The 27,290-nt window shown below is 44.8% G+C and overlaps 1 protein-coding gene across 1 annotated transcript in view; it reads right to left on the bottom strand.

The window, feature by feature from the left end:
- Positions 1–27,290, bottom strand: part of CSMD1 (CUB and Sushi multiple domains 1) — a 1,609,724-nt gene that overhangs the window by 318,052 nt on the left and 1,264,382 nt on the right. The window contains exons 13-15 of the mRNA XM_033104535.1: positions 4,540–4,722; positions 2,485–2,811; positions 1,021–1,215 (exon numbers count right to left, since the gene is read on the bottom strand). Coding sequence (XP_032960426.1) covers positions 1,021–1,215; positions 2,485–2,811; positions 4,540–4,722 — 705 coding nt within the window. The remainder of the gene's footprint in view (positions 1–1,020; positions 1,216–2,484; positions 2,812–4,539; positions 4,723–27,290) is intronic.

Genomic DNA, 27,290 nt, shown 5'->3' on the forward strand with positions numbered 1-27,290 from the left:
GATCTGATGTGAATGGTGGATTCTGGGTGATGACAAGTCAGTGCAGGCTCACCAGGTGTCACAAATGTCCCTTCAGGGGGCTGATGACAGGGAGGCTGTGGGTGTGTGTGGGGGGCGGGGTTAGGGGGTGTAGACCGGAAATCTCTGTACTTTCCTCTCAATTTTTCTGTGTATCTAAAATTGCTCAAAAAAGTGACTACTGAAAAGACCTCTATTTCTTTGGTGTTCACTGGAGATAAATTTTTTATAAAGCTTCTCTTTACTCATTGTGCATGGACCATTCTGATAGGGAGGGTGTGAGTATATATTCTAAGTCAATATATTTTACCTGAGGAGACATTAGAGGTAATACGCTCCCTAACTGTTTTTTCTGTCTGCTCGTTTCTTACATAGGTAACCAGAGTGGAAATGTCAAGAAGAAAACTAGGTATTTACATCAGCTACATGTGAAGTAGTTGACTAAAAACTATGTTGTTATTATGGGATGAATCACGTGCGCCCACATCCACGTGTTGAAGTCCTAATCCCAGCACTGAGGATGTGGCCTCTATCGCTTCTCGGCCTTTTGGCTAAGATCAAGTGAGAATGTGGCCTGTTTGGGTAGAGGGTCAGTGTGGATGTAATTAGTGAAGATGAGGTCCCTGGAGCAGGCCATGAGCCAATGTGACTGATTCCTCAGAAACAGGGAAATTTGGACTCAGAGGTACTTCCACCTGGAGAAAACTGGAGTGATGATTCTACAAGCCAAGAAACTCCAGAGATGCCAGCAGACCACTGGAGCTGGGCGACACCTGGAGCTGACCCTGCCCTAGCGGCCTCGGAAGGAACCAGCCCTGCGCCGTCTGGATCTCAGATGTCTGGCCTTCGGGCCTGAGGGACACCACCTTTTTGTGTTTAAACCCTAGATTTGTGCGCCTCTGTGACAGCAGTCCTAGGAAACCAATGCAGCTGTTCATTCGTTTGTGTTTAAATTAGATGCACCATTTCAAAGGAAAATAAGGGAAATGAGAGAGGACGTACCTTCACATCGAGGCACGGCTGAGCTCCAAACGACATTCCCATCCTGCAGGATGCAGGTGATGGACTCTGAGCCCTGGGTTTTGACAAAGCCATCGTCACAGTGGAAGGAAACCGAGCTCCCAAGGAGAAACCGGTCACCAAAACGCCGTCCATTTATGGGGATGCCAGGATCATGGCACTCGTTTTGACCAAATGCTGAAAAGGAAAAAAAAAAGAATAAAATATTCAAATATTAATCCATGTATTAATTATATGTATTAAAAGAACCTAGTTACAAAGCAACGTATTGTCCTAAATTTGAGTTATTTATTCCTAGGCAGATAGATAAATGCAGCAAGTTAACAGGATATTGTCCTCTCGTGAGAGAGAGAGATGGATGGGCACAGGGATGTAACTACACCCACACAGCATGGACCAGCTCGACAGCAGCCCTCACATCCACGAAGGAAAACTGAGAAGAGGTGGGGGGCGGGGAGGAGTTTGGTTCACACGCATCTTGGTTAGAATCCTGGCTCTTGAGCGTCACCTGCTCATGGGCAGATGACCCTGCAGGTCTGAGCCCAGCTCGCTTCATTTACAGAACGAGGACTGTGCAGCCTACATCCCGGAGTTCTAGTCACAGGAAATAATTACCAATTACCGTGTTTCCCCGAAAATAAGACCTAGCTGGACCATCAGCTCTAATGCATCTTTTGGAGTAAAAATTAAGATAAGACCCAGTATACTATATTAATTATATCATATCATATCACATCACATCATATGATAGACCGGGTCTTGTATGTTAAAATGAGACCGGGTCTTATATTAATTTTTACTCCAAAAGATGCATTAGAGCTGATGGTCCAGGCAGGTTTTATTTTCAGGGAAACAGGGTACTTGTGCGAATTCTGAGCACAGCACCTCAGAGAAGTACGCAGTGAGAAAGTTGTCACTTGTAACTAATTTAACATTTGAATCTTACTTTATTCCCTCCACAAGACATGTATGTTGATGTTTGTAAATAAAATCTAGTTTGCAAATAAGAAATCCGAAGCAAGGAAAAGTTAGCTGCCTTATCACAATTCACCAAGTAAACACAAGAGCTGGGTCTCATCCACGGCTCCTGACCCCAAATGCCTCAATCCTTGTTCCTGTACTGTTTCTGTGCACAGAGTGTACATAGTTGGGTGGGGGGATGGATGGATGGATGGATGGATGGATGGGAAGGAAGAGGAAAGGAAGGGAGGCAGGCAGGTCAGAAAGAGAGAAGACACGTGAGAGAGCCAGTGCTTACCACGGGGGTGACCAGGACGCTAAGGTAAACACGGATGCATTTTTAGGGTTAGCAGGATAATACTGTATAGTTTTGCTCCTCTCATCATGTTAATTATGACTATGAAACCTCAGAAGCACCGGCCTTGACACTCGGCTCCCTGAGTGTCAGTAAAGGGGGCAGGCTTGACGGCGGGTGGGCACACTTACTGGTGTAAGTGATGTTGAACCCTCTGCCAGTCGTGGAGTGATCCGACTGAAATTCCAAGCGGACCACGTGCCCGCTGCTGGCCAGCTGGGCGGGCACATCATTGCCGGAAAAGGTCCCGAGGACGGTGACGTCAGAAATGCCGTCATCCTTGATGGCGAGGAAGTCGAACTGTGGCTCCACGTCAAAGTCGTTAAAGATGAGGTGAACCCTGGTTCCCGGCTCGGAGAGGATCAGCCACACACAGTTCATGTTGTTCCCGTACTCCTCGGGGTAATTTGGGGACAGGATGATCCCCGATGACGCAGTGAAGTTGAAGAAGCATGAAACTGTGGAGACACAGAGGTTTCTGCCGACTGGGTGCAGGGATGGCTGAGAAACAGGGAAGGAACACAAGGAAGGGACCCCAGGAAGAGACCCTGGGAAAGAACCCCGGGAAGGGACCCAGGGAAGGGACCCCGGGGAAGAGACCCCTGGGAAAGAACCCCGGAAAGGGACCCCGAGAAGGGACCCCTGGGAAGGAAGCCCGGGAAGGGACCCCAGGAAGGGACCCCGGGAAGGGACCCGGGAAAGGACCCCGGGAAGGGACCCCGGGAAGGGACCCCTGGGAAAGGACCCCGGGAAGGGACCCCGGGAAGGGACCCCTGGGAAAGAACCCCGGAAAGGGACCCCGGGAAGGGACCCCTGGGAAGGAAGCCCGGGAAGGGACCCCGGGAAGGGACCCCGGGAAGGGACCCGGGAAAGGACCCCGGGAAGGGACCCTGGGAAGGGACCCCTGGGAAAGGACCCCGGGAAGGGACCCGGGGAAGGGACCCCGGGAAGGGACCCCGGGGAAGGGACCCCGGGAAGGGACCTCAGGAACGGACCCCGGGGAAGGGACCCCGGGAAGGGACCTGGCCTGCCCATCACCAGGATCAGGACCACGACTATAAATCGCTCACTCTGGAGCACGACGTTCTCTCTTTACCCAAACTAACTAGAATATTCCATCATATGTAACACAACCAGACCTACACAAAACCAAGTAGAGGCTCCTTTCAAACATGGTCCTATCCAGCGCACTAAAACTTGGGGCAAAAGACAAACATTTCTATTTACAACTTTCCTTCTACGGAATAAATATTCACATGAAGAGATGTGTCTGTGTCACAAGAACAACTTCTGGAAAATAATATTGGGCCTATTCAGTCTTCTAGGATATCTTTTGACTTTATAGTTTGTTTCCTCTAACGTGCATTTTCTCAAGTTATTTATCTATTTATTACAGGGTAATTATTGGTAAATAATAACTTGGAAAATCAGGCCATATTCTGGGCAGATACTACAAAAATCTCTTGGGAAATTTACTTTTAAGATTGTGTACTTAAAAATCCGTGCATATATAGAGGGTGCCAAAAATTGTATACATATTTTAAGAAAGGAAAAAACTATATTAAAATTGTAATACTCAGGATACAGTACTGATAACAAAAGATGAACATAAGTAATGTGTACACATTGTTTTGGCACCCAGCCCCGGTATTTTTGGAGGGAACAGCTGTTGCATTTATTTCTAGGATATGGTTTTCCTTCCTGTTCAACATGATTTCATATCCATTTTCTGGCCACTGCTATATTTAGTTACAAAAAAAAAACAAACAAAAAACAAAAACAACAACAAGAGAAAGAAAAACAACCATTAACTTGGTTCTGAAGTCCCTCTTTCCTCCTTGTTAAAATACTTTCCCTCCCTGGAAACAGGCAGTTCTTCCTCTGAAATGCAAACTGACGGCCCCGCCCATGCTCACAGCTCAGGCCCTGTCACCGTGGAGTGCCAAAGACCACTGCCCTAGACTCCACACGCAGCCCCGCCTCAGACACAGCCATGTGCTGTGTTCCCTGGTGCACCACCGGCCAGTGACCAGGCGGCAAGGGGCACTTGGCTTTGCTGCTGCTGGTCAGAGAAGCTCTCTCTCCCGGGCATTTGGGGGCTAACGCCTGAGTGCACACTCACTTCCCTCTGTCCCCCGGGCAGAGCAGGGCAGGATAAAGGGCCCCGGGCCAGGCCTAGGACTCACACACGCAGCTGGGCTTGTTGCCCGACCACTGGTTGTTCTGCTGACACGTGATGACTCTCTCCCCCACCAGTTCGAAGGCTGCCTGGCACTCAAAGGTGAGGGTGTCTCCATGGAGAAAGCTGCTGCCAGTCCGCTGTCCATAGGCTGGGACGCCGGGGTCCCCACATCCTCCCTTCTCAATTTCTGAAAAAGGGAAAGACAAACCATTAAAACTACACAACGAGACCAACACCTGGTAAGGACGACACAAAAAAGAAAACTACAGACCAACTGATGAATTCATCTCTGATGAATACAGATGCAAAAATCCTAAACAAAATTGTAGCAAATCAAATGCAACAACGCATTAAAAAGATTATTCATCACGACCAAGTGGGGTACATCCCAGGGGCACAAGGACGGTTGAACATATTCAAATCCATCAAAGTGATACGTCATATAAACAAAATAAAGGAAAAAAATCATATGATTTTATCAATTTATGCAAAAAAAAGCATTTGACAAGATACAACATCCATTTATGATTAAAACACTTAATAAAATAGGTATAGAAGGAAAATACCTTAACATGATAAAGGCCATATATGACAAACGCTCAGCTAATCTCATAATTAACGCTGAAAAACTGAAGCCCTTTGCTTTATATTCAGGAACACGACAGTGCTGTCCCCTATCACCTCTACTTTTCAACATAGTGTTGGAAGTCCTCGCCAGAGCAATCAGGCAAGAGAAAGAAATAAAAGGCATCCACATTGGGAATGAAGAAGTTAAATTGTCACTCTTTGCAGATGACATGATGCCATGTATGTATAGAAAACCCTAAAGACTCCACCAAAAAGCTATTAGAAACCCTCCAGGCCATCAAATAAAGATGGGCCTGACAGTACAGGTATGTGGGAGCACAGAGCACCTGGACACTGTGCAGGCCGAAGGGGGCTCCAGGGAAACAGCCCTGCCCTTCAGGACAGGCAACGCGTGGGGTTCGCGTGATCCACTGGGCTGAACACAGCTGGGGTAGGTGTACTGGAACTTAACGGGTGCTATGCCTTCAACCGCATTTCTTTCACTGAAGTTGACAAAGGCCACTCAGAACAGAGCCTGCCTCTGGCATGTGCTCTGCGCTGCGTCGGGGCCAGGCGCCCAGGGTGCCGGTGAAGGACCCAGCTCTGAGGGCAGGCGTCAGGCCCCAGACGAGGTGGTGAACGTCCATTCCTTTGCTGGACACCATGAGCGATGCAGTGTCACGAAGCTTCGTGTTTGCGTCGTCAGCTTCCTACTTCCTACCTCAAAGGGTGGACGTGAGGCTTAAACAATGTATTCCTACCTCGGGGAGTGCCTGGCACGTAGGGCTGGGAGTGTTAGCCAAGACTATGATCATCAGCAAACTTCAGACTTCTACAAGCTTCTTTCTGCCTCTGTGATGCTCAGGTTCATAATTTCTTCTCACAGTGAAATAAATGACGGCATTTTCGGTAATACTGCTTTCTGCATTGAGCTGAGAACTCCCGACTTCACTGACTGCTCAGAATCAAGTGGCTGCAGTTAGGCACACAGTGCGGAAGCAGAGGGTCTTTCTGCTTCCCAGGCGGAGGGACAAGCGTGTCCTGGGGTCACTCATTTCCAGCAGAGACATGATGCGCCTTGGTCCAGAGGCCTGTGGCAGCACGTGTGTCTGACGCGTCTGCGACAAGGTGCTCGGCAGTGAGTGGTGACTGCGAAGGTAGCATGGTCCCAAAGCAGATATTCTGCGTGCAGATGTTCTGTGGTCACTCTTACTCTTCAGCCATCAAGGAATATGGACGTGTCCTGCGATTAGGCCAGTGAAGCTTCATGTGGAGGCACCTTCTTGGGACCTTCTGCCGTCTTGATCCTGTACAGGCTCTGTGTCACTCTTGCCCAAAAGTTTGTGACAAAATCAACACAGATTTCAAAATTTCCCTTGGAGGTCACACTGCTTTTACGTTAGAGTCTGCCTCAATGTCACCTATTATCTGAACAAGCAGCAGGTGAATTAGACAATGTTGGGACTGATTTAGTAACTGCTTGACCCTCCTGCTGCCTGGAGTATGAGGGGAGAAGTCAGAGAAGACCTCACAGGCTTCCTTCAAAACAGACACAACAGTTCCTTACCCAGGAAAATACTGCGGCCCCGAGAGAAGCGAAGTGCCGGGCCAACACCCCACCACACAATCGGGTAGCCCTGCGATCTGACCAGGGGCCTAGGGGCCACTAGGCTGCAACAGCGCTGCCTTCCAGCAGCTGCGAGGATTTGCACAACGTCCCCTGGGGGCTCCATGCTGTTCCTACCCAGGCGTTTTTCTTCGACCATGATCTTTAAAAGTCCTAAATAATATTATTTCATTTTCAATTTTTCATGTTAAGTTTTTCTGAATCTTATCAAGTGTTTATTTTGATGATATTTTAATCCCCTAAGACATTTATATTACACGGATGTTATATATTTGACGCTCACCTCTAACACATTTTTTTACTTGCTGTTTTACATTATGTGTATTAGAGTTCACATGATAAACGAGATGCGGCGGACAGAAAAGCACCAGACTGGCCGAGGACTACACAGAAGAGGACCTCGGATTTGGGTTTCATTCTTTCCTTGTGCTTTGTTATAATCTGCTGCAAGAGCTAAGGAAACCAGATAAACTGTCAGTGCCTGGCGAGAAGACGCCACAACACACCATGAGATACAACTGACCTAGGAGTCACCAGCGCTACTGATTTCAGCTGCTGTGTTGCCCAGAGCTCCAATCCTAAGTCCTGGGGAAGTTTCACTTCTGTCAACCCATTTATGTGAGCCTGGGGGGCCCACGTGTTACAGGAAAGGGTCAGACTGAGAATCTAGATTCAAGTTAGACCTTTCATTTACCATCTACAGAAACTTGGGTTTATTAATATCTTGGATCCTCTTCCAAACAAAATGGTGGGGCCGTCATTATGTCCCCGGGTACTCGGACCAACAATAATTTATTATCACTAGGAAGACACCGTCTAGTGACCCGAATGGACAGCGAAGGATGAACAGCGCAGGGCACCTGGGGAGACACGTGTCTCACTGCAGACGTTCTGAAGTGAGCACTAAACATCCGACATCCATCAAACAAACATAAACAGCCCCAGGGGATATTTTTTGTCCAGTGATGTGCCGGTAGGTCATCTCAAAGGGTCTGCATGTGAGCCTGGCAGTTGTGCTCACACTGTATCCGGGGGGGTCCACACCTCAGCCCTGGGGACACCTGGCCTCAGGGACAAGCCAGGCACAGATCAGCTGGAGGGGGAGGGGCGTTACCCTTTCCCTGTGCATTAAGGAGGGACCCCTTCTGCTCCTTTGCAATTTTAATTCCCAACTGTCAGCCAACACCCAGCATTACTGCACCCCTAATTTCAGGGTGAAACAAGTCAAAAAAGAAAAGAGAAGCCCTTCGACTTCAGAAACTCAATTAAGGCTGGTCCTTAAATCATTCGGTTATGCATTAGTACGGCACGATGCAATAACTGAGAAGTTTGAAGACACCTCTGTATTTGTTCTTTCCTATTGATTAGAAGCTTTGAGACTGAGAGATTAACTACTGTTTTGTTAGAGAATCAGGCATTGCTGATTCCAGCCAAGTTAAACAGAGCCCTTCTGGCCACGGTCTCTGCCTTCTGTCTGCATCAGTGGTCCCCAAGCTTGCCTACACACAGCCTCTTGGGGAGACCTGCCTGCCAAACACAAATCTGAGAGTCCAAGCTCTCTAGTGGTTCCCAGTGAGCCATGTAGCTACACTGTGGAGAAATGACAGGGGACAGTGAAGAAACAGCTACCAAAGAGGACAGTCTCTCATTTAGGATGAGGCATGCCCTACTTAGGGGAGGCAGGATGCAAAGCTGCAGCTTCCTGGTGAGGAAACTGGGAACCCACTCACGGACCATGCTGAGTGGGGCCGGGTCCCTGTTCAACAATGAACAGACCCAGAATTTATCCCCCTCGCCTCCCAACAAACACACTGTTCCCAGAACATATCAGCACTAGTTAGTGATACAGAAAGGACATCCTGAAAAAATAACTGGTTTAGACGGTTCACCAACTTCTGGTAATAAATATTCCATAAACAAACATGCAACATATTTGCTACCAAAGCAACTGGGGACGCTGGGGTCGTTTCCAAACAATGGTCCTCAGTTTGGACTAACGCAAAGATTTATGCATAAAATTAGACACCAAAGTGGATTTCTTACATATGCCTACTTAAAAAGAATCACATAGAAATGATTGTTGTGCAATAAATCCACCAATGAATTAAACTAGTGCATTGACTGCTAAATCATTTCACAAGCTAAGCCACTATCTTTTTCACAGGTCACAGAAAAATGTCACGAAATATTGTGAGCATTGTTTCACTGCATTTGGCCACTAGGAACAAAAAGTTCAATGAGCTGTGGCTTAAACTACTAAGTATTTAATTTCCCTTAGCGCCAAGGATGATGGAGGGAGGAAGCACAAGGCCAGCTGTTGGGCCGTCACAGCCCCGGAGGGGCCGTGGCCTCATGGTGCAAAGAGGCCGCTGGATCTCAAGGCAGGAAGAATGCGGAGAACCACAGTCCTCACAAAGGTGGCTGGGGGCACGCTTTAAAAAACAAAACATTTTTCTATTTTATAGCGCCTCCCAAGAGGCCCTGTTTAGTGATTTTTGTTTGCATTTCCTTGTCTCGTGCAGGTCACCTCTGAAGGATCCTGGAAATGTGATCTTACTGTTACCCAGACTCTTTAGTGGAGGAAGATGAAGGAAAACAGATTCTGGAAAAGTGGTGTTTGCACAGCCTATCCACAATCCGCAAAATTAGAAACTGAATTTAGTTCTACAAAAAACACCACTTCAATGGAAACAAAATCACCTCTCAAACCTAAAATCTTTTTAAATGCATTTTGCACTGTTAGCCAAATGTACAATGTGTAAATGTTTTGCTATTTTGTGTTTAGTTTTCAGGAAGGAAAATAGAATTAAGTTTCTTTAAATTCTTTTGGGAATAAGGTGGGAGTTCTTGGAGCTGAGAAAAGAAAATGCTAGTTTAGGCAAAATGTGAGTATTATTAGAATAATTTTCGCATAGGTAGAAAAAACAATGAATTTGGCAGAAAAACAAGAGAACGCTCGACATGATCACAGATCAAAACTATTTCATGACTTCTCTATTCTTTCTCAATTCTGCCATGAAAAATCAAATAGACACACGGCATCTTTTGTTGGACGAGACGACAATTCCCAGGGGCCCTTCAGCCTGTTAACTTCCCGCTGATTTGTATTTTCTTGACTTCAAAGCACACCTGGATGGTGGGCCACAAAGACGAGAAGGAGCGCATGGTCAGGGGAAAAGCCAAGTGTAATTTTAGAAACTAGGGATCACGTTTAATCAATTACCGGACCAGTTATCAACTTTTTTCCTAAAGATATTGTACCAAAATGAAAGCTATCAGTTTTATAGCACTTTACATGCTTTTAGTTAGAAACCTTAGAACATAAACTCACTACTTCCTCCAAGTGGGTTTCATGATCAGTTTTTCTCAGAGAAACCAAGTTGTGCTGCTTAGAATGAAATACCATGTACGTGTTTGGTTTTACTAAGATATTTTACATTTAATTTCTTTACTAAATGCTATTAATAATATTTACTACATAATATAATACTAAAGATGGATATTCTATGTTCACTGTATCTACTAAGATAAATATTATGTGCCTACTTTTTAAAAATTATTTTGTAATTGAAATGGGCATTGAGCTATGCATAATTTAAATTTTCTGGGCTATTTTGTTTTCAATTTTGCTCTACAATTGGACACATTTGGTCACTTGATTGCCCAAAGATCTGTGCATTAGAGCAAGCTCGAAACCGCTTCTGGACAAGACCCTGAGCTCTGCCCACAGGCCCTCCTTACGTCACTGCACAGATGCGGCGTACCGTCCACTCAGGTGTGTGTTCTTGTCAGGCTTTTCATCTTGTAAGATCATGTCCTCTCACGCAAGCATACAGCTCTGTCCTAAATTCACAACACAGATGTCTGCATGGCAAGGATCTGTCTGGGGAAACAGTATTGAATGAATTGCTAATAATGACTCAGAGTTGCTATGGACTAAACTGTGTGTCCCCATATCTCATACGCTGGAGTCCTAACCCCCAAAACGCCTGTATTTGGAGACAGGGTGTTTAAGGGGCCAATAAGGTTAAATGAGGTCATAATGGTGGGGCTCTAATCCAATAGGAGCTGCGCCTCATACTCGTAAGACAAAGAGACTCCGGGGAGCAGACAGCTGCTTACAAGCCCAGGAGAGAGGCCTCTGGAGAAACCAACCTGCCGGCACTTTGACCTTGGACTTCTGGTCTCAGAACCGAGAGATAAATGTGTGTTGTTCCAGCTGCCCAGACAGCGGTACTTGGTTATCACAGCCCCAGCAAACTCAAAGGGGAATTTCAATAAAAGACACCATACTGCGGCTAAGAGCATGAGGCCATGCCCATGCAGTCCCTTTCTTCTTCTAGAATACTTAAGGGCCTCCATTGGGTCAAGACTGGGCCACTTTTACGTTCTCTGACCTACTTTTCCTAACTGACTTTAACTTCAGAATTATGCTACTGGCATGTATTCAGAGTTGTTCAAAGGAAGTGTCTATTGTTCCTTCCTGTTGAGAAATATTCCCTCAAAATACTGTTGAGAATATTGTTTGGATTTTAGTGAAATATTGTTTTACGAAGCCCTAAGGGAAAAATTATTCTATGATTTTTGTAGAACATAATTCCTGGGGAAATGGTTCGTTTTGATTCTATGAATCAACTGTAAGACTATGTGAGGACAAGAAGGAAAGATGGGGAAGGTTGATAAAGATGAAGGCCTGGAGGCCTTCCTGAGTGGGAGTTCTTGGAGCTGAGGGAAGGGGAGGAATAGCAGCAAACACACAAGGGGGGAAGGGTTGAGCTTCTAGAAGCTTCCGTATTCCCAGTGATGACGGATCTTGTCCAGGACTGTGAGAGTGACGGTCAGGCTGCTGGCTACCTGCAGACTGTGTAGCTCGGCCCTTTTCTGCTCTGTGGAGGGCCTGAGCTTGACAGACAATGGTCTCATCTTTTAAGAGGGAAGTGCTTCCTGGAGCGGTCATTTGCTAAAGGAAAGAGGGGAGGGGCTGCTGGTGAGTAGTTGGGTGAAAGGAGCCTGCACTTGGTCTGTTGTTTATAACACTCTGGCACCAACACCCAACCTTGGACTCGACCGTTCATCCCGGGAAGGCTCAGACGGGGGCTTCCCCTTCTCGTGGCTCCACACGGTCATCTCCGAGTCAACCAGCTGAAGTCCAGTCACCCGCGGAGCGAGAGCATGTGGGTTCGTCACAGCGACCCGATGTGTCCTCAAGGCCACACAAGAAACATGCTGCGTATGAAGACGACGTGTGTGTCATTTCCTGCCTGGAATTCTGGTTCTCCACCCGTCATGTCACTGGGCGAGGCCCCTGCGGCCTGCCCTGACCTCCTGTGAGGACAGCCTGCTGTGCAGAGAAATAGAGACCCACACCTTCCCTTCCCACAGTCTTCCCGCCCTGGCCGCGTTTCCACGGCCTGTCCCCACCCCCAGCCTATGCTGATCCTCCAGGTAATGGTTGTCCCCAGTTTCTCCAAAGGTGGCGTCACAAGCTCCTGCCTTCCCACTGATCAGGTTACTGGTATTTAGTTAGGTTCACACAGGAGTGTTGAGCAGAGAAACATCACTCTTCTGTCTTTAATCAAAAGTCTGCTCTATTCTTTTCAGAGATTGAAGGAATTCACTTTGGCGTATGATTTCGTATTGAGAGGTTTAGGTGAAAGCCACATTATAAAGTTATTATTAAAAATAGAGTATGCCCGAAACATTTATAAGAAGCATTCCAAAAATTCAATTTATTTCTCACCAATAAATCTGATGAAATGCAGCCTTTTCCGCCACTTTTTCCCACATGACTGATACTTCTCAAAGACATGGAAGAATATTTAAAAGTATCTACAAGAATTCTTCTCTAGCCTTGAAACAAAGGAAATACTAAAGCCACTTTTAAATACACGATCCTCCCGATGAAAAACCTTTTCATTCCACTTCGCACCTACCAGCTAGAGTTTAAAACCCTAAAGAAATGATTTAATCTTACGGATAAACAAAGGGGATGGGGTTAGACCATTGTCAGTGTCCCTTCTGCTTTTGTATTTTACGACATTCTGGGACCTCAGGTTTAGAACTCAGCAGCAAAAATATGACCCGTGGATCTTAGCTTTGCCATGATAAATATGTTTTACTCAGAATGCTGTTTCAGGAGCGCCCCAAAAGGCTTACCTAGTGCATCGTGGACACTGCCCCCACCCTCCCTCGCCCTCACAATACACCACCCACGAGTGTGCCTGCACTTCTCCCGGGTGTCCCAGCTGGCTCTCGGTCAGAGTGCACTGTTCAATGTGCACATCTTGCACCACCACCACTGCCTGCTGAGTTGTCATCTCACTGCTTCCCACACGGCCGCCCCATTCCACCTGCCACACTGCAGCCAAAGGCTCTTCCTACACCCGGATCTCGTGGCACCCCAGGCGGCTTGAACTCCTCGGGCGAGCGCCTTCACTCCTAATCCAAGTTCCTTCCCCTGACTTGGAAGCCCCAGGCCTGGAGGGACAGTGCTGACATGGGGCCTTCTTCACCCCGTCCCTCCACGCTACCCACCCACCACCCTGGCACGCCACGCTTTCTCGGGACCCAGCAGTGTCTCTGTCTTCAGCTTCGCGGCTGCTGTGAACATGTGTGCCCCTCGCCCTTCAGGTCACATGCACTTTCCTGCTGACAGTTTCATCCTGGGTGAACCTGGCTCTGGGACAGCCTGTGTCACATCCTCTCTGGCAGCCCTCTCACCTCTGCTTGTCACTGTGTGTTATACTTAATACTTTTGTGCTTTGCTGTAAGCTCTATTCTAGCGACTGGTCAATCTGCATTCCCTAGTCAAGTGACCAAGCACAGCAGATACTCTTCAGAAACACTTCTCACAAATCGCACAGAACCAGGCATTTGCACAGCTTTCACAATCGGGATTTCCACCCATCACACTTGTAATGAGCTCGCTCATTCACGAAACACTCATCCCACTTCTAACCGCCCCAGGATGTGAGGTAGGGTGGCTGGGTTAAGAAACAAGTGAGTCTTTTATTCTCCAAAAACACGAGATATTTTGTATCGAACACAATGATGCATTTTATGAAAATGTAATGGTTGTATTATATAAAGAGTTTTAATATACATGGCGGCTTTTGATGAACCCCAGCTACTTTAGCCCTTGTCCCAGATTGAGATCTGGATAAATTAAACAAACATAAAAGTAATAGACAGAAAATGAAAATACTTATACTTTTTAACTGATGAAATGTATCTACTTTGTTTGACAATGCATCCCCATGTTTTCATGATAATGGATAAAATAACATGGTGCCTAATAAGGGTGTGGGTTGGACATAATACTGATTTCTCATCACTAAAAATGACCACAGGTATCAAGGGCTTTATAACTGTAAACTCTTTTTAAAACTAAGCATTTTTCAGATGTACTTTAGGAATCGGTACCTTTAAAAAAAATTAACAGAGGATAAATTACTACCACAGAAATAGGAAGAAAGCAACTCAGAAGGTATATCTCAGTTAGTGTGGAATTAAAATGCATTTCAAAACATCCATTTCCACATAAGAAGGTATGTGGTATATACTTGGTTTTCCAAAAAGTCTGGGAGGACAGTAGGGAAGAAACAAGATATAATCATCCTATCAGAAACACAGTGCCCGTGTTTGCTTGGTTTGCTTTACATAACAAACCACAGGTTGTCACAATTGATCCACTGGGACATGACCAGAAAACTGTCATAATGGGCTGGGGCAAGGCAGCTAGTAATGCCGACCACGCACTATTGACGGCTCTTTGTTCTTTGTGCTCTGTCTCCACAAGCAGATGGGAAATCCACCAACAGCTTTAGCGAGTGTCTCTCTTCTAATCCAAAAGTACTTAGGAAGTTCTCTGCAGAAAAGAACTTAATGAATACAGCTAAACCCTAAAGTTATATTTACCCGTAATCACACATACAGACCGCAATTTCCCCAAATCGCAGCAGATAACTTTCGGATTCTGTGAGCAAATACCCCTACCTTTTAGTGAGGGTGCCTTATCAGTGGTGAACTTTGGAAACACACCATGCCCTGCTCTGGTTGGGGTGCTTGGTCACACTATATCTGTTCTTGACAAAGTCACGTATTCTATTTGAGGTGTGAAATGCACTAGATTGCTGAAGTCTCAGGTACCACAGGAGAATTTGTTTCGATTTTAAAAATTATTATAAAATTGATAAGAAGTGATGTCCTCCACATGGTGACATAGGGAATTCCTGACTTCAATCCCCACCACAAGACCAACCAGCAGCTCTCCATTGACAAGACACCACTGTGGAAATCCCAGAACCTGGGGGATGCTGAAACACATCATGTGGGCCACCCCCAGACCTGGAAGGGCTGCATTTTTTCACAGAATAGAAATAACAATCCTAAATTTTGTATGAAAGCACTAAAGATCCTGAATAATCAGAGCAACCTTGAGAATGAAGAACCCTGGAGGCCTAACCCTCCCTGACTTCAAACTATACTACAAAGCTACAATGATCAAAATGGTATAACCCTGGCACCAAAGCAAACATAGAGGCCCCTGGGACAGAAGAGAGAGCCCAGAAAGAATCCTCAGCATACACGCATATTTAACAAAGGAGCCGAGAATGCTCAATGGGGAAAAAAGCCTCTAATAAAGGGTGTTGGGAAAACAGGAAATCTATATACAAAAGAATAAAACTGGACCTCTATCTTACACCAGTCACAAACTAACTCAAAATCAATGAAAGGCTTCAATGTAAGACCTGAAACCATAACACTCCTAGAAGAAAACACAAGGAAACACTGCTTGACGTTGGCCATGGCAATGATTTTTTTGGCTATGACACTAAAAGCACAAGCAACAAAGGCAAAAATAAGCAAGAGGGGCGACTTCTGCACAGCAAAAAAATAATCAACATGAAAATGTAACCCTACGGAAAGAGAAAATATTGGCAAATCATATATCTGATAAGAGATAATATCCAAAAAATATAAGAAAACTATACAACCCAATAGAAAACAAATTCCAACAAAAAACAGCAAAGAACCTGAATAGATATTTTTCCAAAGAAGACATACAGAGGGCCCACAGGTGAGGAAAAGGTGCTCAGAAGCACTCGTCATCAGGGAAACGCAAATCAGAACCACAGTGAGATTCACCTCACGTCTGTCAGAAAGCCTATTCTCAAAAAGACGAGGTAACAAGAGTTGGTAGGATGTGGAGAAAAGGGAACCCTTTGCACTGTTGGTGGGAATGTAAGTTGGTGCAGCCACTACGTAAAACAGGATGGAGGTTCCTCAAAAAATTAAAACGAGAACTACCATGCGACCAGCAATCCCTCTCCTCGGCATTTATGAGAAGGAAATGGAATCACTGTCTCAAAGAGGTGTCTACACCTCCATGTTCACAGCAGAAAGTTGTACAATAGCCAAGACAACCTAACTGAGCAGGCATGAAGGGATTAAAAATGGTGTTTATCTACGCACAATGGAATATTAGTCAGTATTTAAAAGAAGGAACTTCTGCCATTGGTGACAACACGGGCGACCCTGAGGGCGTTCTGCTGAGTGAAATAAGTCAGACAGTGACAGCTACTCTACTGCTTTACTTATATGTGGAATCGAATAAAACTGACCTCATAGAAACAGACAGTAAATTGGTGGTTGCTGCGGGGAGGTGGGGGCGTGGAGGAGGAAAGGGGTGAAAGTGTTCAAAGGGACCAGCATTCACATCTAAGCTGGCAAGTCCTGGGGGTGTGACGCCCGTGTGGTGGTCACAGCAGCGCCCCCATTCCCCACGGGAGACACGTTCCAAGAACCCTCACAGATGCCTGGAACCTTCGAGCATACTGAACCCCATACATGAGAGATGTGATCACACAATACAGTAAATGTTTAAATAAAAAACAATTTATTACAGGAAAAGACACACTGCCATGAATCCCCCTCAAAATACTCCCTCTCACTTTGAACACACTTATCCCATTGTTCTTGTCACTTTCTGAGGCAGTTCTGGAAGTCCTCTTTCGTGAGTGTCTTTACTTGTGCTGTGTGGCTGCCTCCATGTCCTAAATTATTTTGACTTTGGCGAAGAGCCAGAAGTCTCACAGGGCCAGATCTGGTGAATAACGTAGATGAGGTCACACCATAATGTTTTTATTTGACAGAAATTGCCACACCAGAAGCGATGTGTGACACAGAGTGTTGTCATAATGGATGATGATTTACGGCACACTTTAAAACACACCTTGTCTCAACCGTAGCTCACACCCGACTGCACCAAACAAGTTGAAACTTGTTATACACTGTTATTGAGGTTCCATGCTGCTTCCCATATTGAAGAACCCTGCCTTCCCGTTGGCTGGCACTCGGCAGCAGCATTCACCATATTTTGTGACCACAACAGAAAGGCTGTGTGTCACACATTGCTTCTGGTATATGGCACTTTCTGTCAAATAAGACATTACGGTGTGTCCTCATCCACCTTATTCACTGGATCTGGCACCGTGCGACTTCTGGCTCTTCCTAAAGTCAGAATGCTTCAGGACATCGAGGCAGCCAGAACAGCACAACTAAAGACACTCAGGAAAGACGACTTCCAGAACTGCTTCAGAAAGTGACAAAAACGATGGGATGAGTGTGTGTGAAGCGAGGGGGAGTATTTTGAGGGGGATTAATGGCAGTGTGTCTTTTACTGTAATAAACTGTTTTTCATTTAAACACTGTATTTTGTGATCACACCTCATACTCCTTTTTCCTACAAATAAATTCATATGGTAAAATTCAATTTTATCAATTAGGCACAGTAAGAGATTAACTTACTCTTAATATAATATAATAATAATAAGACAGCACATTTACAACACATTACTATAATGAAAGTTACAGGAATGTGGTGTCTCTCTCTCTCCCATAACCAACGGGATGACCAAAACCACTAGTAAGTGACTTAGAGGTGGGGAGCACGTGCAGTGTGGAGACGCCACGCCCCAAGTGGGACAGAGCGGCACAGCACGAGATCGTACCACACTCGCAGAAGGGTTTGCAACTTAAAACTTATGAATTGTTTATTTCTGTAATTTTCCATTTAATGTATTTGGTTGACTACAAGAGGTTGACTACAAGTCACTGAAACCCCGGAAAGCAAACCTCTCAGTAAGGGGGGACTACTGTGCAGTGAACAATACTGTACTGTATACGTGAAAGTCACCAGGAGAGGAAGAGACCTTAGAAGTCCTCACCAAACACACAACAGAGGTAAAGATGTGAGGTGACAGAGATGTGCACTAACTCCATTGTGGTCGTCATTTCACAACACAGTCACATATCAAATCATCACATTGTAGACCGTAAACTTACACAATATCATACGTCAACTTCAGCTCAATAAAGCTGGGAAAGCATCAAAAATTATGTATTTTGTGTGGTTTCATAGATAGAATGTTCCTTTGAAAACCATATACATGTACTTTCTCACAGGATTGCAATTAGTTGATTTCTGGAGAAACCACTTGGCTCCAGCTATTCAGGTAAAAAGTCTTTACAAGTGTTAGAAACATTACATTTTGGAGAGTTAAAGCTTTTCTCTCTCATAACCTCCGACCAGACCTCTCATAGTTTATGTAAGTTATTAACACAGCTGCTTATACCTTTACTGTCTGGTAAAAGTAATTCTGTAAGCTTGAACACCTTTTCCTCCTTTGTGGTTGGACTGTCATCTCCTTCCTGAATTCAGGGCTTAAAAAACCAAAACTAGAATAGACTAGAGGTATTCTGTGGCTACCACGTTACTCTCGTGTGGTGGGTGTTAATAAACATGAAAATGTGCCCACGGTCCATAAATTATTCCATTTTCCGAAGAGGAAAGAGCTGCGAAAAGCTAGCTTCTTGTGTGAACGCCCACATTGCACCCATGTCCTGATTAATTTTCCTTTTCCTCAGGCTCGGAAGTCTCTAGAATAATCGATTTCCTTTCATCATCTTTGGAAAACAGGATTGCAGCACAGGACTGGAATCAGCCAATCCTGCTTTGCACCGTGATCGCGGCGCCCAGTCCCAGCACCACCGAGAGCCGTGTGGACACAGCGTGACCGCCCCGTGGGAGGGCGGAAGCCCCCTGGCCTAATTCCATTCCGTCATTATCAGCCACATAACCCCGGAAAGCAGCAGCTTGCTGTGCCAGTGGCCTGGGCTCGTGCAAGTCCTGTGGAATCCCGCGTAATTACAGTGCTCGGGGGAAATTCTGCGGTGTGCACAAAACAGTGTATTGCTTTTCACACAAACATGCTTTGGCTAAAACAGAAATGAGCTGCTAGAGAGGCGCTGTCAACAGCTCAGCTCAGTCCGGACCGATGTCTGCTCTGTCTCCCATCCCCTCTGGGCCCCGTGGGGCAAGGCTGGCTGTTGGAAATCCAGAAGGCTTGTAAGCTGTGGAATGGACAGTTTCAGCTCTTCCCTCTCTGCTCTCATCGAGACGGTGGGACACTCACTGTCAGCAGGGCCCAGATTTTTAGGGGTGCTGCGAACGCTGTCTGGGGCACTGGCCAGAAGCTCGGAGGCGGGCGCTCAGGCAGCACGCAGTGTCAATACGACGATTCTATTCGACACATGAGCAGCGACGATGCCAGGTCCCACTTACGTGGCCGATTTCCCTGCCCTCTCTCCCTGCTGACCCAGCAGCCTGGTGCGGGACTTCCAAAGCCCGGTTCTGAGCTGAAGATCTGGCTCCCACAATGCACGTGTCTCCGTTACAGGGGCCGGGCTGGCCTGGGTATCGACCACAGAATTCCGTAACTACCCCACACACAGCAGGAGACACAGGCGTCGGGCCGCTGGCCACCCCGTGAGCATTTCAATGCTGGTCAGGTGCCTGCGGTTCCGCACACAGATGCCCACCTCGCTCGGCACCCCGGAAGGAAGAGCGGGTCACCCCAAAGGGCCGTCTTGACTTCCCACATTACAGGACGTTTTCAATATACGAGTATGTTCCAAAACACAAAACAATTCAAGAGCCCAGTTAGTCACAAAAGGCATCTGTCAGAACAAATGGAAGCAATGGAATGCATGGCACAATTTTGTTTCTCAGAATTAATTAGTAGAAATTCATTATGAAATATAATTTTGCTATGATTTTACTTTCATTTATATCACATTCAAGCCACACGTGCATTTAATGCTTTTGTGGTTGTCGCAGCTGTTTAATTCTAAGACCCTGCACAGCACTTGGACACCAAATCCTGTCTTGGAGGAGGAGGGCTCATCACGAACTGGGTGCCCCACGCTCCCCGACCGCAGTGGGAACCTCAGCTGCCGCCTGGCACGTGTCCATGTCACATGCCCACGCTGACATCGCTACACAGTGGTTCTACCAGGTTCATAATCTGGACTGACCGGCTGCCCCGGTTTATGGTCAACTCACGGTCACAATCAAGGTTAAAATATCAGTCACTGCATTGTAATTTCTGAGATGAATAAGTGAAAAAGAAGAGTGAAGTTTCTGCTTACCAGAGTCATGAAAAAGGAATAAAATATTTTTACCATTCTAAAATTTATATGTCAAAGTAATAAACTATGTACATTCTTCACATTTTTCTAAATATGCACACATATACATTTGATTTTTCACAAAAAGTACATACGCATGTGCCTGTGTGGATATTGGCAGAAGGATATTCAAGTAACAACCATAACCAGGAAATTCAGATAATTGGAAAGGCTCATTTCAAGGCAACTCTATAAAACAAGAATGACCCATTTGTTCAATAGAAACAAAAGTAGAAATAAACGGGATAAAAGAGGAAAATTATTCAGATTTGCTTACTCACCTGCAAATTGCTAAGAAATACCATGTTCTTATTAAATATCAAATAGCTAACATCTCAAGTTAAAAAAATTCTTCTGCACATACAGATTCATTGAGAGAAACTAACTTCACAATGCAACCTGCCATTAGCCAGCTGTTTGCTGCCCTGAGACTGTTCTGGAAGCAGGATGGCACAGTGCTCAGAAGGAAGGCTCTGGAACGAGCTTACACAGTCTTGGCAACACCACCTGTTACGTCGCTGACTTTCGGCAAGCGCTTTGGACCCGTTTCCCAGACTGTGGATAATAATGGCTCTGAGAGCAAAGTGCTCTGAGGAGGGCCTGACACATGTGAAGCTCTAGCTAACTGTGTGCCTGTATCACTATTATACGGCTATTCTTTTAATTTTTATGAGTTAACCAGTCACACATCTTGAGAACCGTCACACTCAGCTCCCCAATCAGTTGCTACCAGTCGTTACACTGTATGACGACGCTGTGGTATCTCTTGGAAGTAACTACAACCCCAGTCTCCTCACGTGAAAAACATCAGACAAACCGCAGCTGAGGAACATGCCACAGAAGTACCTGACCGGTTCTCTGCGAAACTGCCAAGGTCATCAAAAACAACGGAAGTCTGAGGAAAAGGCACCGCCTAAGGAGGCACGATCGTTAACTGGCCTGTGGGTCCCACAGAATGAGACCGTTAGGAAAAACTATGGAAATCGGAGTGAAATACAGACTTCAGTGAATGATGTCTCCAAGTTGTGACCAATGGACACACAAGGCGGAACTAACGTGAAGGTGCGAATGACAGGAGAATCCGCTGTGGACACATGGGGACTCTCTTTACTAGCTCTGCAAGTTTTCTTTACACCTAAAACTGTTCTACAAACAAGCAAGCAAAACTCATAGACATAGACAACAGTTTAGTGGTCACCAGAGGGGGAGGGGAGGGGGGAGGTAGATGAAGGAAAAGGGGGCCACACACCTGGTGACGGAAGGGGAACTGACTCTGGGTGGTGCGCACACAAGGCAAAATACAGATGATGGCTTATAGGATTGCACACTTGAAACCATACAGTTTTACTAACCTTTGTCACCGCAGTAAATTTAATAAAATTAAAAAAATAAACATCTATTCTAAAATTAAAAAGGTTATTTAATAAAAAAAAATGTGTTTTAAAAAGTGTTGACCTATAATTTTGGTTGAAAGGGTAGCCAAATTTTGAAATTTTTGAGTCCCTATGTCTTTGTCAGACTTTCAACTCTTAATTTTAGGCACAGGTTATGGGGTGTTAACGGGTCAATATTCTGTTATAGCCACACTGTGTGCTGGTTCAAAAGGCTCTTCTAAAACACATAATGATGGTGCACCTTTACACAGCAATAGAACAGATGGTAAGTAAAGTGCTTTCCGAGTAATCACTCCCGTTTCTTGGTGTCCAGTTATCTAAGAATCAGGGTTCATATTACATTAAAAAGACGAATACTACATAGTGACAGTTTTCTTTCTGTGCTGTACATTATGAAAGGGGCACTAAAACCTTTTATGTGGTGGTGGTCATTTTACTACAATACTTGAAGATAGTAAAACTGCATTTGGTTGGTTCTCTGCTCTTTTCAGGGTGGAAAGTGGAAATTATATGTTTAAGGGTTTATGGAATTTGTGGGCAACTTTCTGTTTTAAAGTTAAATCAATAATTCAAGCTATTTGAGAGCTAACTCTAGAAGAAAATGCGTCACACGAGGGCTGCCCTTCAGAGACTGGACGCTGTGACTGGCCAGAAACTGTCCAGAGGTAAGAGGATGGAGACCAGACGGGAGCTGGACAGACGCATGGTGGGAAGGGCTCTCCTGGCGCCACAGCCTGAGGAGCCCATGCGAGAGGCAGAAGGGGTAAAGAGGCTTTCAGAGGGGACACCATTAACATACAACTCCTCGTTATTGCTAAGTAGGACAGCAAAAAACATCGCTCTCTACTCCTCTACCGCTCTCTTCACACAGAACCACCGATAGTGGAAAATAACGATTTTGTACACTCCCTTAAACATCAGTCCTTTCAGGTTAAACATTTCGTTCTTTTGATTCTGCCTGAAATCCCCATATAAAAGGCCACATACTTAAGTCACACGTTCTATAAGTGTCTCAGAATGGCTTCTGTCAGCTCTATCCAACTGACTCTTCCCATGAGAATCTGATGCATGGATCCTCCACTGGCCCCCCTGGGCCCCCAGAACACGCCGATCTCATCCTCTAAATTCTGTCTCACTTCTTTCAGGTATGGTTGCTTCTCTCTTTGGAGGGACCGGGACTTCCTCCAGAGCTGGCTCTTGCTTTAGCTTTCACCATCCTCTACGGCACACAACAGTTCTGGGGATCCAGTAACTGTTCAGCAAATAATCTTGAGTTTATTGATGGAACAGAAAAAGTGCTTTAAACAGGTTAAATTTAATAGGTTAAATTTGAAGGAGAAATCAAGAACCTTGGGTATGGGGAAAATTTTCCAGAATTTATTTTTCCACTCAGTTATGAAAAAATGTTCATCGATAAGAATCCTTCAACAGTATCATGTATATGTCTGTCTGTAATCTTACACTTAAGTCTGTCGTAATAAACTTAAGTTAAAAAGTTATACTATCAAAGACAGTCCATTGTAAAAAACATCTCAGAAGGCAGAAGAAGTCTAAGTTTCTAAAAAGAGAAAAAGACAACAAGAGGGCTAGATCAAGGTCTATCATGTGGGAATCTGGTAGAAAAATACAAATAATTAAGTTTGTCAAATCTATTTTATCTCCATTCCTTTGATTCTAATTTTTTTTATGTATTCCAAGCTAGGCTAGTTATACAGTACTATGGATTAAAAAATAATTAAACAGATGAAATTATTTTCTAGTCATTCATTATTATTCATCAGTCCAAAACATTTTTTTAATCAGCTCAATTAAGGAATAAGTTATGTACAGCATTCACCATATCCAAATGTAAAATTTGATGAGTTTTTATTTAATTTGATGAATCTGACTGAAGCTAGCATTGTGTACCCACCATCGAGCTCGTGCTCCAGAACCTTCCCACACTCGTTGAAGTTTCCTCAAGCTACCTTTGCATCAATGCCCTCTCCCTTTCCCTGCCGCCGGGCGGCCAGTAATGTGATTTCTGTCACCATGGCTTTCCCTCTTCTGGGTTTCACCTGAATGGAATCAGACAGTACCTGTATTTTTGTATCTGGCTCCTTTCACTCAGCAGAACAATTCTGGGATTTTGGGATTCTCCTGTGTAGTCTTGGGTATCTGTAGCTGTCACTCTGTATGGCTGAATACAACTGCATGGACATACCAACACTGGTTTATCTGGTTACAATTAATGGATGTGTGAGTTGTTTCCAGTTGGGACGTGTACAGTGTTGCGGACATTCGAGCTGGCCTTGTGTGCACATGTTTTCATTTCTCTCAGGTGAACATGTGCAAGTGCAATTACTGGGTCCCATAGGGAGCATCTGCTTTGCCCACAGGGCTTGTCTGTCCTCACCACCAGACAATGGGATCATCTCCGTTAGTCTCCTGGCACCAGCCCTTTTGTTTAATCTGATTAACTCAGGCCCACAAAACAAACATTTAATTTACTTAATGATTTCTGGATACTGATAAAATAAGGAAAACTATCTCACACCACCAGCTCTCCTGGATGGTGAAAAAGCAGACTCCCCAAAGGTCTTTTAGTGCATTTTCTTTTTTCTTTTCTTTTCCATTTTTTTTTTTAACAGAATTTACCTCTTTTTAAAAAAGACAGTTTTTAATGTACTTTCTTTAATTACAAATAGGGACACACATCTGTCAGTATACGAAGCTAATTTGACTGCAAGTACAAAATGTAAATATACCACACTTTTGAAAAAGTTCACTGCATTTGTTTGATAACATCAAGTGTTGCCTAGTTTAGTCTATTTATGCAGAATGCAATTTACTCTGAACACAAATTTGGGAAAGCACTGGATAATTGGGGCACTGCCCTAGGACTGCATGGGCTGAGACTCCATCGATGAACACGTCGGAGCTCCACATCGCATCCATGTTTCCAGTCCCATGTGGACATAGGTGCAGCTTAATGGCTTTGCTTTGGGTCCTACAGAGCAGGAAAAGTAAGATCCTTTGGTTCTTGTACTTCTTGTAATTGCACTTAGTAAAGTAATAAAGGTGACCCCTAACATACTACCTGCATAGTGTAATTTGGGGAAAAGAAGGTTCTTATTCACTGATAAACAGAAAAAAAAAAGTTTATTCCTGTGCTGTAAGAAAGCATCACTTCTCTGCCATTCCTTTCAGGACAGACAGATTCATGTCAGTCAGAAAGCAGACTATGACAATGCCACCTGCCGCTCAGAATCAGCAGCATGAAGGTCCATATTCCTGGGACGTGTCTGGAGCTAGCTGCTCTGCAGTGACAAGGGCAGGGCTTGCCTGGCCCAGAGGCCTCTGGCAGGAATGACTGCATATGTTGGAGGTGCCCTATCACAGCAAGGGGATACAGGCAGCCCCCATTTTTCTGCTCTTCCTGCGATTCTGTATCTTTTGTGTTTAATAAACACCTGACAGGAAAACTGGTGAGGTTCAGGTCTCTCGTTCTCTCTCCATCTCTCTCCTTCTCTCCAAAACAGAAGCATTTAACCAAGGTCAGAACACAGCACCTCCATATGTGGACGTGACAATGAGTCTGGGATCTCTCTGATCTATCACCACTGAGCTGACTGAGGGGAGCCACAGAAGACGGCGGTATTGAGGGATGAACACAGCTGAGAACTGCGATCTGCACTGTTTTCCACTGAAACAAAAGGCATTTTATCGCAAGGAGAATTGGGTCCCTACGAACCCAAACCGTAAGTCCGTACAGTAAGGAATAAGGAATACCAAACGGATCCTGTAACACTCGGAAGTAGCTTTCATAACTCATGAAAATATAAAAACACGGTGAACAATAATGCGATATAGAGATGATTATAGAAATGCACACTTGAAACCTACGTAGTTTTGTTGACTACTGCAATACATTTGAACTGAAAAAAAGGAAAATACAAAACCAAAAAGCAGATTATTGCATGAAACTAAATTATGTTTGACACTTCCCACATTTGTATCTTCTTATCTCTAATATTTTCCCTTGAAATGACAGTAAACATAAGGACAAGGTATTTACTGCTTCCGAGAACGGTGAGTCCTCTACCACACCCGGCGTTTTCCTCAGTGATGTTTTCATGGCGCCCACATAGTCGGTCCAACTTACATGACTTCAAGGAATTCTTCATCATCTTTGTAACACTAGGAGCTATTCTGTGCTGGGATAAACGTCCCGTGGCTAACATCCCACTCGTAGATACTGAGGGCGTCCCTTTTGGATCTATACTAACTTGGCTTCTCTAACTTATTTTTTTTAAACTAGGACTATGACTTTTTAAATCAATTAGTGGAAAAGTAGGCTGGAGTGAGTCCATCTCAGCTCTTTCAGGCAAATGCCACATCTCATTCTTCAACATCACTTGAAATAGTTTCGCCTTATTAACAACAGGACAGATGGTGACACAAAGCAAAAGTGTATTGTTTTTACTGCTTGTCTCTGCCACTTCCAAGGTGAAACACTAAAGTAACTTTTTAAAAACTTGTCAACTTAAGTGTTTTTATAACATTAGAAACCACTGACTCAGCGGCCTGCATTCAGCGTAGCAGTCTGTGTACAAGCGATCCTGGGGCCAGTAACGGGTGCCAAGTTACAGTGTGTGTGCTGTCTAGTCACGCTGCCTTTTACAACAACGGGTATGGAAATGCCCAGGCTTTATTGCCCTGGAAGTTCGAGGCCACTCTACTGCATAAAATGCTGCCAATGAAACTGGAAGACTTGAAAACGAGACAGACACAGTCATATTTTGTAACAGCTGAAGCTCCCACTGAGCCGATGATCCCGCCCCCCTGTGATAACCTAGACATAATCGTAAGAACTGCACAGTACGAATAGTACTCACCTATCCAACAGTGCCTACAGACCCGTTTCTGAAAAACGGAAAATGAAGACTTCCATAATCAAATGGCGAAAATGTTTTTAAAAAGATGAAAAAGAAACTTCTAGTACTCATTTACTCTCGAATATGAAGACTATTTTACACTGCATGGGGACCTTACTCCATCAGTACAGTTTATGAGAAAATATACTTAATTAGATCTATTAGATATGAAACAATTATTGGGCCACACTTTGCAAATCCCATCTAACACATCCTGCAGAATAATTATTTTCATGAAACAGTGGTGAACATTGATCTCTTTCATAAAGTTATTTTCAAATTTCACAAAAATGTGAAATTAAGTATTTAATTTATGCAGGCTACTAATAAGCTACTTTAATCCAATGCAGAAATTAAACAAGGACTCATTTCACACCCTGTCTAGAGGACCCACTGCCACAGCATGTGTCTGCCTGCTGCCAGTCATTACTGTCAGTGTGACGTTAGCACCTGAGGACGAGCGGAGCTGATGAAACACCTGGCAACTACCTTCCGAGACCTGCAGCAGTAGTTGGAGGAGTTGTAACATCTGCAAGTGACACTGAGCCTTACTTCAGCCAAGAACCTAGGGACGTCGTCAAACCACATCACTGGCAATAGCCCCCACTGCTTCTCATGCCTGGTTTTCAATAGGACGTAGCATCATTCCTCCAGGATGTGGGATGGGGCATTCCGTAGGTTACTCTTAATGGACTACAAAATCGGACAATTAAGTTCGTGA

This window comes from Rhinolophus ferrumequinum, chromosome 4, assembly GCF_004115265.2.
Source record: "Rhinolophus ferrumequinum isolate MPI-CBG mRhiFer1 chromosome 4, mRhiFer1_v1.p, whole genome shotgun sequence".
Taxonomy (NCBI): Eukaryota; Metazoa; Chordata; class Mammalia; order Chiroptera; family Rhinolophidae; genus Rhinolophus; species Rhinolophus ferrumequinum.